The 13352-nt window shown below is 46.1% G+C and overlaps 1 protein-coding gene across 1 annotated transcript in view; it reads left to right on the forward strand.

Annotated features, from left to right (window-relative positions):
• The window catches only part of ITGA10 (integrin subunit alpha 10), a 610846-nt gene that overhangs the window by 563151 nt on the left and 34343 nt on the right, over positions 1 to 13352 (forward strand). The window contains exons 25-27 of the mRNA XM_069652761.1: positions 7138 to 7251; positions 7753 to 7851; positions 10675 to 10788. Of these exons, the coding sequence (XP_069508862.1) occupies positions 7138 to 7251; positions 7753 to 7851; positions 10675 to 10788 (327 nt within the window). The remainder of the gene's footprint in view (positions 1 to 7137; positions 7252 to 7752; positions 7852 to 10674; positions 10789 to 13352) is intronic.

Below are 13352 nucleotides of genomic sequence, written 5' to 3' on the forward strand. Positions count from 1 at the left end.
CTCTCCATGGAGCCATTCGCGAGCAGGGTACGGCATAATGCAGAGATCCAAGGTCTGACAATCAAGGCCCAAACATATAAAGCCGCCCTGTACTCCGATGACGTTCTCCTCACGCTGACTAAGCCAAGGGAATCTATGAAAGCCCTATGGAGGGAATTGATGGAATTTGGGGAGGCATCAGGATTCAAGGTCAATCTATCCAAATCGACAGCACTGAGCATTAACCTGCCTCGATCTCTAACTACAGACCTGGAAAAAGAATATCTGATACCCTGGGCAAAAAAGCAACTACCATACCTAGGGGTCCAGCTGCCATGCGCACCTAGCAGACTATACAAAGCCAACTTCCCGGTGCTTCTCAAAGAATTCAAGAGCGACCTGATACGATGGCAGAAACAAGAGATCTCCTGGTTCGGGAGAATCACGGCCCTGAAAATGAACCTTATTCCTAGACTTCTTTACCAGTATTCTGCCTTACCCACCACTATTCCGAAACAAGCTGTCCAGAAGTTGCAAAATAACATTATGAGGTATATCTGGGAAGGTAAACAGCCACAAATCCCAAGGAAACTTCCGAGGACGGGCGATGGGAGGATTGGAAGCGCCTGATGTTGCCAGATATATCCTGGCTGCACAGCTCTCGTATGCGTTCGCCTGGCTGTCCTCCACCCGAAAACCCTGCTGGCTGGAGCTGGAAGAGGCCTGGAGCCCAACCCCGATATCCTCTCTACCACACATGAAACGCCCCAGCAAATGTGAGGGCAGGGAGCCGCTGGCTGTCAGCAACCGAAAACACGGTGGCGAGCTGGAGGAAGGCGGTGCGGCTGTGGAAAGTCCGCAGCACAACAGGCCCACTCACCTCGGTCTGGAGGAACCCGGAATTCACACCGGGCTACAACCCCAAGAACTTCAGGAGGTGGAGAGAGGGAGGTCTGGAGAGGGTGCAAGACTTCTATGAGGAAGGAAACCCTCTGGATTTCGAGGCCTGCAAGATGAAATTAAACGTTCCGGAAAATTAGAGGTTCAGATACACCCAGCTTCGTCACTGGCTCTCGAGCAGGGACATGAAGCACCTCGGAAGCAGAGACCTCCAGCCCTGGAACTCACCCTCACAGCATCCCCCGCAAAGGGCAGAATATCAACCCTCTACAAGATCCTCAACAGAACGGAACCGACCCGGAAGGAGCCGTACATGCTCAAATGGGAGAAAGACATTGGGAGGCCCATTGAACCGGAGGAGTGGGACCACGTCTGGACGAGAGCACATAGAAGCTCGAAATGTGTATCCAATAAGGAGGGGGCATTCAAGGTATGTTACAGATGGTATCGGACCCCAGAAACATTCAATAAATGCAATCTGTCAATCCCATCGACGTGCTGGAGAGGATGCCCAGATAAAGGCACTCTATATCACCTGCTCTGGACATGCCCCAAAGCCATCCAATTTTGGAAGTCCGTGTTAGACCAAATCAACAAGATCACGGGCCTGACAATCCCATGGGACCCAGTATTGTCCTACTAGGATCAAGCGGCGAGAGCCAATTCCCTCTATCAGGGCACAGAGCAGAACTATGCGCCCACCTGCTGACGGCTGCAAAGATTTCTGTGGCTAGGCTTTGGAAAAACCCAGATGGCCCGGCACTACAAATGTGGTGGACGAAATGCTGGGACATAATTGCAGCAGAAAAAATAACTGCCCTCCGGTTTGGGAATAGAAACAAATTCTTCCAGACGTGAGCCACTTTCCTGGACTATACTCAGAAATACCCAGGCCTGGCCCGACAACCACCCGCTCTACGATGGATGGACAAAGTCGACTGATAAAGTAGGGTGGAGGGGCACAACAGAGGTGTTGACCGCGAGGGGAGGGGGTTCCCCTGATCGAGAGCCCATAGATGAGGCAGGGAAAGTCCAGGCCTCTGTGGAGCCCCCTCCACGAGTCCGAAGCATGAACAATCCCCCTGCTCACCTTCACCTAACTGAGAACTACTATCTTCGCACCTCCCCCCGCCTGACCCTCCCACAAACATTTCTCTGACCTGTCGTTGTTGTTTATGTTTGTTGTTTTGTTTCTCTGTTCATTACACATATTGATAAGACGCTGCTCGTAGCGCTCTCAACTCATATGCCACAAGTTACATGATATGTGTATAAAATCAATAAAAACAGGTTCTCTGAGCAGCCCAGGAGGGGACCACAGCATGGGAGTACCTTCTTTCCTGGATCGAATGGGGCTGAGGGGAATTAGATTATCTTGATCCCTAGTACCTTTTCAAGTTTAATCACTTTAGAGCGCCAACCAAAGAGAGGCCATGAGACATCCCAAGGGTTAAATCCTGCCCCACAAATTGTATTCTACCATTAAATACATAGGTGAAAAATGCCCTCTGTATTTAAATATAATTCCCTCAGAAATAGAACTCTTAACAAGGGGATGGCTGCTCGTTTCTCTCCCAATATCAAGTAAAATGATTCATTCCCCGGGTTGGTTTCAGAAAAATGCAGTGCCTCCTAGAGTCTCTGGTTTCTAGATCCAAATGCACTGTTTTGACAAGGGATTTAAAGAGGCCTGTGTGAAGCTGCCAGTTTGTACAATTAAATGTCAAGGTAAAATGATTCCCAAAGAATATGAAATAGAAAGAGGGGAGGCTTTGCTAGGAAATTTGATTCTTAGAAACCTGTTGTTCAAAATATTTAATTTTGTGCAAGTTCCTTTTAAAAAAAACATGCTAGTTTTTGCTTTTTCAATAAAAGAAAAAAATTAAACTCACCCCTTCATTTATTCATATTTTAAAAAGAAATATGAATCCATTCCAATGTATTTGTCCATGTATTCCGAACATGTATTCTAAATATAACACGTTTGATAGAATTTCTTTTGAATAGCCTAATAGAATGTTTCATTCAATATTTTAAATCATGATTGGCAATTGTTTAATTTATATAAATGTCAATTTCTATCATTTATAAATATGTCGATAATAGCACTCAGAGCTGGATGGAATTGTACAATATCTGAGCACATTTTGTAGAATAGCCATTTTTTCAGAATAGTCATTAATTTCTGTTTTCTATATGTGGATGTTTGAGTGAATTTAAATGACAATGTTAGTGGGACAAAAACCGGCACACTGTATTAATCCTCATTTTAGTCAAAGGGATTTTGAGTGTTTTAAATATGATCTCCCAAGCATTATATGTTATGGGACCACCTGCATTTTCCTGATGTATTATTTAAAATCAAAAAAATATACTGATTTTAAAAAAAGCTGGGTTCTTGTCCCAGATTGTGGGGTGGGACTGTTGCAGTAGGGGTATTAGACCTGTGATAGTTCTCTATAACCAAGGAACACTGTAAATATATATTTTTTAGATATTTCATTACAGACCACACCTGTGAGGTGATTGGTATATGAGGTGAAAAATGGCAGATTCCTTGCATGATAGCAGGGATTGGCATGTAAAGAGTTCAATGGATTTCACTTCCATCATGCTACACACCATGCAGGGCCAGTATTATGGTTCACTGCCGCACCTCCCCTGATATTCCCTGTACGGCCAACAGATAAGTTGCTAATTCAGGTGCGATGAGGATATCGACAACATGGGAAGAGTTGGGGAGAAGCATGTTTTGGTGATAAAAATAATGTCAAGCTTGTGTGTAGTGATGAGATCGGCAATGTCAGGTGAATGCAAGAAGGGCCAAGTGGTCACTTGATACGCATTAAGGAACATGAGTGGAACATGGGAGGTAGGGTAGTGGCAACAAGGGGAACTTGTATAAGGTTTTAGAAATTAGAGAATCAGTGAGAGAATGGGCCCTGATGAGCATAGTGGTAGTCTGTTGTGCCCATGGTGATGTTGTCTTACTTGCATTTGAAGGCAAGGGGATCTGGCTTTGGCCTTGTCCAGGCCATTCACAGGCAGAAAGAGGTGATATCCTTGTCTTCGTCCATCCTTGGTGACTATGCCGATGATGAGGTTTCCAGACAAGTACGATCTATGAAGGTCTCATCCAAACAGGTGTTTCCGTGCCCCTCCAGAACCATTAATGACAACATTGACTTTCTCGCTCCAGCCTTGGCCGATCTCTGCAACCACTCCCTTGCCACAAGAGTTTCCCCCTCTCCTCTCAAGCACTCCCTTGTGCACCCCCTGCTCAAAAAGCCTTTTGACGACCCTTCCATCCCAGCAAACTATCGCCCGATTTCTATCACTCCTTTCCTCTACACTGAATCGTTTGGTTGTCTCCATGACAATTAGTCTGGCTTCATAGAAGCCAGAGGCATGGAAACTGCTCTTCTGAACACGCATGAAGATTTGTTTTCTAACCTTGACTCTAATTCTTCCTCTGTCCTCATCCTCATTGACCTTTCTTCTGCTTTTGACACAGTGAACCACAACATCCTGATCACCTGTCTCTGAGATACCCTGGGCATCACAGATCAGGCTCTGGCATGGCTGTCCTCTTTCCTCTTGGACCGACCTTCCCAGGTTGAACTTGGGTCCTTCCTCTCCTCCATCACACTCTCAACATGTGGTGTTCCCCAGGGATCTATCCTCTCACCCTGGTTTTTCAATGTCTATCTGGCCCCTGATCTCTACCTTTTCCTCTAACTTTCAGTGTTATGCGGATGACACGCAGCTCTCTTTCAGGCTACCCTCGGACACCTCCTTTTCATCCCCGACTGTCTTCCCGCTATTCAGGACTGGCGTGCCTCTAATGATCTCTGCCTTAATGCCAGTAAGACAAAAATCCTTCTCATTGGGACCCCTGCTCCTGCTTTTCCTCTTTGACTAGGGCTGGCCTACATTGGCCTTGTTCCCTCTTGTGAAGCAGAAAACCTCAGGGTTATCTTCGACTCCTCACGCTCCTTCTCTCCATACATCACGGACAACTCCAGAAATCCCATTTCCAACGGCACCTCCACAGAGGTATTCTACATGTTCTCACCTTCCCCAGAAGCTCACTGACTCCAGAGCCCTGGTTCTTTCTAGGCTTGCCTATTGCAACAGCCTCTTTCTCAATCTATCTTACTCTACCCTACGCCCTCTGCAACTCATCCAAAACAGGACCGAGAGACTTGTCCTTGGCCTCAAGCCCAGGGATCGCATCTCTCAGGCTCTGAAATCCCTCAACTGGCTCCCAGTGGCTGCAAGGATCAAGTTCCAGAACCTCTGCCTTGTCCACAAGCCTTTCTGGGGCTGCGACCCGTACTATCTCCAACGCTCTCTTCCTAAGTACCTTCCTTCCAGAGCCCTCCGCACGTCTACTTCCAATTCTCTGCGGGTGAGTTGCTTCTCCAAGCAGAGACTGGGTGGTAGATCTCTTTCCTATGCAGGTGCCTGCCTCTGGAATGGCCTCCTTGCCACTCTCCGCCTTGAGCCCGACCTCCTTAAGTTCCGGAAGCTCCTCAAGACCTTCTGTTTCTCATCTTCCTTCTCTCTGTCTCTTTCCTGCTAACTTTTCCCCTTCTCCTTTTCTGTCTGCCTTTCCTCTGCTATCCTTCCTCCTGCTCAGTTACGTTGACTGGCTGCCTGGTGCTCCTCTGAGTCATATAGCACACCTGCCCCCCCCCCCATCTCCCGCCCCTTCTCCAGTCCCTAGCACTTTCCTTCGGGCCCTCCTGCACTGCCGCCTGGGCTCCCTTGCACTTCCTGGGCTTGTTCCCATTGGAGGCTCTGCCTTCCTTCCACTTAACCCAGGGCACTGTTGCACTCGGGGCACTTCTCCCCTTCCTCTCCCCTGCACTTCTTGTCTGCACACTTGCACAATCTAAATTATACTAGGCCTAGTAAGATCGTTTGTCTTGTTCTCCCGTTTTCCCATCCCTGCCTGGTTGCGCCTTGAAACACTTGTGTATAGGCGCATTATAAATAACCTATCAATCAATCAATGAGGACGCCTAGGGAGGGGCGTTGAAGTAGGTGGAAGGACCAATGGGCTGTGGAAGGAGGCGGAACCTGGTAAAACTGCAAAAGAATATAAAAGGCTGGAAGGAAACTTAAGAATGAAAGAAAAGACAGGCTAAGAAAAAGAAGGACAATGAGGGCACCCAAAGATCAGCAGTGATTACCAGGTGGGTGGGGCAGAGGGGTGGTGACCTGGTTCCGCTTGCACCAGCTGAACAACTGCAAAGCTGTCCCATTACATCAAGGGAGAAAATACCTGATGACATGAATGTAAATATAACTCTTCATCAGCACGTCACCGGTTGGTGGCAAAGCTGAGAAAGGCAGGCTGGCTCATTTCTTGTATCAAATGCAATTTAGTCGAATCAAACAGATCATTATCAGGATCGTTTATGGCACATTCAACAGGAGTGTTCACCACTTCTATTTGTATTTGTTTTATTTGTAGCGCGCGCCAGGCCCAGAGGCATCCGGGCGCGAAGAACTTGGTAGGCATATTTACATAGAATACACAAAATAAAGCACAGAACATAAATTTACAGTATAATACAGAGGTGATCACTGTGAGCAATAAACATAGGAGCATAGGCGAGGCTAAGCAAAGTTTAGAGGAAAAACTCAAGGTGATTACTACAGGCAGAAGGCTACATTAGATTTGAGCAACAAGCCAGGATTTGGTTTTCATTTCAGATCTAGAGATCTGGAAAACAATTACTTGAAGGCTGCTTCCCACCGTCAGAAGATGTTACTTCCTGGCCACCATTGCAAGATAAGGCACACTCAGGTGGTGTTTGAAAATGGAGATATTTCAGTTACTTAACCGAAGTTCTCCGGCATCGTTATATTTTATGAACCGATATGCCTCCTGCATGGGGCCAATGGCTACTTATGTGCACTGCATCTGCTGACTTCAAGATGGCTGCAAGGGCAGAGGTAGAGTGGTCTCAACAGTGATTGGCTGCGATAGAAAAAGAAAATGACTACTAATGGCTACTCGAGTGATTCTGAAAATCAAAGGTCACTGAGGATTTCCAACAAAGTAAACACACTCTTCCTCTCAAAGTAAGGAAATGTTTAAACCCAGGCTTACCCAATGGGAATCTATACACAAGAATAGACAGTAAAAACGTGAGCTATGGATTGGTCATTGTGTAAAGAGGCGGGATGAAATATCATCATCTTAACATGTTGTTTTCATAATATTCTTTTCATCCCTCTGAGCAGATTCAGTATCTTGGCTGTTATCCTGTCAGCAACCTATCAGTGACCATCTATCTGCCGGCCATGGCTTACAGAAGCAACTATTTCTTATCAGTCACTCGGATAGTGGCAAACAATGTAAGTTACTACGCGCCACAGACTCAATCTTCCTCTACATGTTTTGCAGTGCTCTCCAGTTACCAGCTTACTAAACAGAATGTTGTAAATCCTAAGGCACAAAATTCACTCTAGTCACAAATGTAGGCATCTACTTGATAAGTGCCACACAGGTGGACTTCAATATTTTCCACAAGCAAGGCAGCTCCTTTGCCAAGGCAATTCACGGCAAATGCCTAGACAGCATCATATTGAATGTGCAAGCGGCAAAGCCAGCCTCATTGCCATGGGGGGGGGAGGGTGCTGAAAAATATGATGCCACCCCGGACGCAATTAGCCCATGCACCGGCACTGACCGTAGGATTTTGAGTTGTAGTCAAAGGATTTCCTGACGCAAAGTCCAAAGTAGAGGAATGAGGGCTAATGTTGGAATTGCATCATTTTCTGTGAAAATCATGTTTAAGTAAATTGCTTAGTATGATCAAAGATCAGAGTCCAACTTAGTACTGTTAATATTTTCAGGCCACTTGCATGCTGCAGAACATGACCACGGCAATGTCAAGGAACCAGTCTGGAGTGATCCCCATCCACCCGGAGGATCTGCTGCAGGTGGACAAGCTGGTAAGCGACCCGGGGGCAAGAGAGGGCATGGGTAGAGCATGGCCACCACGCAATGCCCCATCACAGCCCCTTCTCATAGCTAGATTTACATGCATTCATTATATGTACCGTGACACCGTTGCCATCTTACAAGCGTTCCACAAAATGACATTTGAAAAGGCACCAGGAGGAGGTAGTATATATTTAATGGAGGGCTATGTGAAAAGCAGATCTTACACAGCCGCCTGGGGCCGGGCTAAGCACTATTTCAATGGAAATCCCTCACACCACCCCAAAAAACTCAAAACAACGAGAACGAAAATGGCGATTCTGTTCGAATTTTTCAGTTTATTTGCACCTTTTTAAACAACAAATAGAAGGGGGGTTGGGTTGGGGTATGAAAAAGAGATGGGGCATGCTGTGGAGGAGGGAGCAGGGGGTCTCCCCCTGCATTAAAAAAAAAGTGCAAAAAGACGGAAAAATATTTTCGAAATTCGACCAAGAAAAAAATCGTTGTTTGTCCTGGGTTTTTTCTGACATTTCAACGTAGAACCATTTGGATTACTGCTAGCCGGGAACTCTAACTCCCAGAGGAAAGTAATGGAAAATAGCCTTTATGACTCACCTTTCTTTTCCTGCCGGTGTCAAGTGAATCACATCTCAAGTTCTCAGATATGTGGGGCCAAAACAGAGCAGCGCTTTATCAGGCTCAGTGGGCATTTCATATCATGATTTCAGGTTCAGATGGGGCAGTAACACAACGCGTTCTCACATGTGGTAGGCTTCTGTATGCGATCCTATTGCCCAACCTTACTGGGGAGACTTGGGGGTGGCTGTCTCCTGGCAACCGCTCAGTGGTCTCGGCTCTCCTCCTCTGTGCATGTTGAATGTTCCTTCCCTCATGCTAGCGATTTAAGATCACACCCTTTCACAGGGGCGTTGCTAGGGGGGGGCCTAAGGGGGCTATAGCCCCTGATCTTTTGGTTGTAGCCCCGGATAGAATCTCAGGAGCTACAGCCAAAAGACTAGCTAGCCCCCAGTCCCAACAGTTTCGACATCAGCTTAGCCCCGGGTCTTTTCCAGACCTAGCAACTCCCCTGCCCTTTCACAATACTGAGCTTGTTGGGTATACAGCAAAGGGGGACATACCACAACGCCGAAGCAGTGGGAAAGAAATGACGATGGTCTGTTTAATTCTCTGTGTCCAAGCCTGGGGGGTTTGCATGCCCTTCAAACAGACCACTCCAGCCCATTCCCAACCTACCATTGAAATAAATGAGTAACTGCTTCTACATCCTGTCCTTACAGCATAGAGACTTAGGGCCTCATTACATGGAAGGCGGTAAGGGTTAACGGTCACCGGTAATGGTACCGGTGACCGTTAACCTTTACCGCCTGATTACGAGGTCCCTTTGCAGGTTGGTACTTTAATGCCTGCTTTTTAGCAGGCATTAAAAACCAACCCGCAAAGGGACCAGGGTGCTAATTACGGTACCGCAATTTGCGGTACCGTAATTAGCATCTTCCCCATTCCCATTATGCCCTATGGGGCAAAAATGGGAATGGGGGAAGGCAATGGGGGAAGGGGGAATTACCGCCCCGCCAACCTTGGAATAGGGCGGTAATTCCCCTTTCCTCCAAGGCGGTGCCAGTATTTTACCGGCATGGACCAAGGTGCTAATAGCACCTTGATCCACGGCCTACCGTGTAATGTAACGGAAGGGATGGCCCCTAATGTGGAAGGATAAAAGGCCTATTATACAATAGGGAACAAAAATGGGAGCTCCAACCACAAATATATACTCTAACATTATAACTCATGTTAGAGTGCCTAGGTTATTTTGTTAACTTTATTTCAAAGCGCTGCTTAAAATAGTAAGGCAAGTATCCTTATAAGTAGAAAGTCAGGTTACCAGATGAATCCAGTATATATAGAATCAACACTTTTTTGTATTAGCAGTTATTTTATTCAATTATTTGTTTTTTCTTTTTTAATACAGCCAAATCAGGAAAGTGAAATGAATTCAACAGACAGAGGACCAAAACCATCGATGGTCTCTTGAATTCATTTCACTTTCCTGATTTGGCTTTTCGGTCCTCATAGTATAGTTAAGCAACTAGCTAGGCTTGCTATACTTGTGGACGAATACATTGGGTATTCTCAACCTCTGCCTTTAGACTGTTGAAATGTATTTGTATATAACAAATATCTCTATATGTTACCTTTTTCTGCATGCTTCAATGTGAATCTGTAGCACATGAATGATACTAACCCACCAATGATGATGAAATTGGATAATATATTTTTACATAATCTATAACCCTTTTTGTACACTACATTTTTGCACTGTATTGATGTTCTATATAAACTATTATTTCAGATTACGACCTGTATTAAAAAAGAAAAAACAAAAAATTGAATAAAATAACTGCTAATACAAAAAAGCGGTGATTCTATATATACTGGATTCATCTGGTAACTTGATTTTTTTCTACTTATAAGGATACTTGGCTTACTATTTTAAGCAGCGCTTTGAAATAAAGTTAACACAATAACCTAGGCACTCTAACATAAGTGTAGTGTCAACAACTATATGTGTGGTTGGAGCCCCCATTTTTGTTCCTTACAGCATAGAGAGACACAAAGGCTCCCCCGGAAGATGGTTCTCTGCTCTATCTAGGTTTCCAAATATGTGACTCCTCCATGGGTGCCTTGTCAAACAAAAGGGGATGAAAGTAAAGGGGGTCTGTAAGCCCTGGTTAGCCTCCTGCTGGCCATAGGGGATGATCTCATTTTAAAAAAGGAATGGCTAAGTGTTCTCTGCGCCTTTTCTTTCTGTGCAGAACTGCAGCAACACCTGGTGTGAGATCGTTCAGTGCCGGCTGCATAGTCTGGAGAAGAACACTGACATCTTGCTGCAAGTCTTCCGGGTAATTCACAATGACTTCTTTGCCAAGGTAAGGTCGCCTGATCCTTGAGAAGCTCCATGAACCGGTCCTCCCTACAGAGGTTCTGGTGAATGTTGTGTTTGGAGACACATGTTGGCTAGAGATTAATCCTGAGAACAGTTGAAGCATTGAGGATGTGTTGTTATGTTATGTTATGTTATGTTATGTTACTTGAGCTTGTACAGTGTATGGTCACCCGAAGGTATCATGGCGCTAAAGCGGGAGAGACAAGGACCACCATCCATCAGCCGCCAACCCCTAGAACAAAAATGTCTTTAAGGCCCTTCTAAATGCCAAATGGTTGGGCAAGATCTTTACTGATAATGGCAGGTCATTCCACATTCTGGCAGCGGCAACCGAAAAGGCCCTGCAACCGAAGCACACAGCGAAACGTAGGCACAACCAACAGACCAGCCAGCTGTTGTAGAATGCAAAGAGCGGGTGGGACAGTAGCGAATACATTTAGTCTGTATGTATTCTGCCCCCAGTATGCTTCCGCCTTTGCTGCAGTCGAGCCTGGAGACTGTAGGAATGCTCTGGCTTGACTTGGGAATGTATCCCTCTCTTCCCTTGATAAATCCACCCTGAATCCACTGACCGGGCAGGATCACCCTTACTTTGGGGTAGCACACCTTAAAATGGGCTTTGAAACCATATATTAGACCCAAGACAATCAACCGTAGAACGAAAAGATAAAGACTATTATCAGAGAAGATTTAAAGGATTGCCTGACTAATGTGTAGGCACTAGGGAACATACTTGCACATTCAAAAATCTATTCACGCTGAAGTGAACGGTCCATAACATGCCCCATGTTAACTTGCAGCTAGATTTTGAACGAGATATTATATTTGTGAGGCGTGGTCCCGGGATACATTGACAACTGTGATGCCAGAAGCCATAATCTCTAATCCTGAATTTCCCACTTGACCCCACAGTATGGTTCTTCAAACGTCATTACATCTCTCTGCTGCTCAGCTCACTTTCTCCTCAAAAATATGGGAATGCATAGAAAGGATGTGTTTAATCGTGTGTGTGTGTGTGTGTGTGTCTGTGTGTGTCTGTGTGTGTGTGTGTGTGTGTGTGTGTGTGTGTGTGTATCACAATACACCACAACTTTAAAACACTCACTTCGAGTGAACGTTGTGAGGTAGTGGTGTTCTGGCAGTTAAGGTTTGTACCGTCCCTTGCCTCCCTCTGGAGATATTCAGTGGGAGGACCAAGGAGGCGGGACGCCTCCTCAAGCAAGCAGATGATGGGCACACAGAAGGTATGGGGAGGAACCCTTGGCCACCCCCCACAGAGAAATAATGTGACAGACATGTGAGAGGACTGCTCAAAAGGGATGGACAAGCCAATCCCAAGTGCTGCATGAGGGCTATAGGCCATCTCCTGGGGTGAGACCTGAGCACCAGTCCCACCTAACACACCTGCATCCCCTTTCATTGGAGAAGTTAAAGGGCACAGCTAAAGCCCCATCAAATCCCACAAGCTCAGTCGGGGAGCGTGGGTATTTAGAGCAGTAGCTGGAAGCTAGGGAGGGGGAGACAGGAGTTTGTTGAAAGGTTAGAGGAGGGAACAAGAGATTGCGCAAGACCTAGAAGACAGGTGAATATGTTCAAGTGGCTGAACAATACTGGGAGCTGAAGGAGAGATTCAGAAGACCAGACCAAGGAGTACAGAGAGCTGGAGCAAGAGCCTAAAATGGTGGTCAAAGAGGGAGAATTTCCAGAAATAGGGAGTCATTATCATGTGAAAGAGGGAGAATATTAGGACATAGGGCAAAGAGGGCACCGTTGTCAAGAGGTAAAAGAAGGAGAAGATCAAGATTGATGTAAAAGAGGGAATGAATATCAAGATGCCAAAGAGGGTGAAGGCCCAGTGCTGAACAGAGGTGGTTATCAGGAGGGGATAGTGAAGAATATCAGAAGGGGAGACAACTAATTGCATCAAGTGGTGGACCTTTTAGGACATGGGGGTCAGACAGAGGTGTTGATCTGGAAGTGATAGTAAGTAAATATCTATAGAGCTGGATATCAGGGAGTGGAAAGAAGGTGAGCAAATCAGGGTCTAGGGGGCCGTGGATAGCTTGGTTATTTGAGAGCGCAGTTTGCGAACAGCAGGAAGGCAAAAGAGGCAAGGCATTTAAAAAGCCACCAGAGATTGGTTCTTGTGACACAGGCGGTACCCAAGAGAGGAACCAACGAAAGGTGTGTAGAAGGTGGTTCCTGAAGGATAAAAGGAGGTGACACACAGATTAGCAGTGGAGAAGGCAACGGAAAACTGGGATGAGGAATTTGTGGGTAGCCTGATGAAAGAGACAGACCAAGAAAGAGAAGACCCCGAAGTTGGTGAGCAGCAAGAAGAGTAAAAAGTACACTTGGCCGGGCGCAGGGCTGTGGCTATCCCACCCGAGAGACCAACTCGGTTTAGTCAGCCACCTTCTCACCTTGCAACCCTCTCCTGGCCTTCAGCAAAGACAGCGAGAACTGCCACCACCCTTCTAAGGTCCTCACTTTGACAACAAACGTGGTTGCCAACTGACTCAGAAGGAGGCAAGAGTCAGGCTGCAA

Source organism: Ambystoma mexicanum, chromosome 1p (genome assembly GCF_040938575.1).
Source record: "Ambystoma mexicanum isolate Mex_15411 chromosome 1p, UKY_AmexF1_1, whole genome shotgun sequence".
NCBI lineage: Eukaryota > Metazoa > Chordata > Amphibia > Caudata > Ambystomatidae > Ambystoma > Ambystoma mexicanum.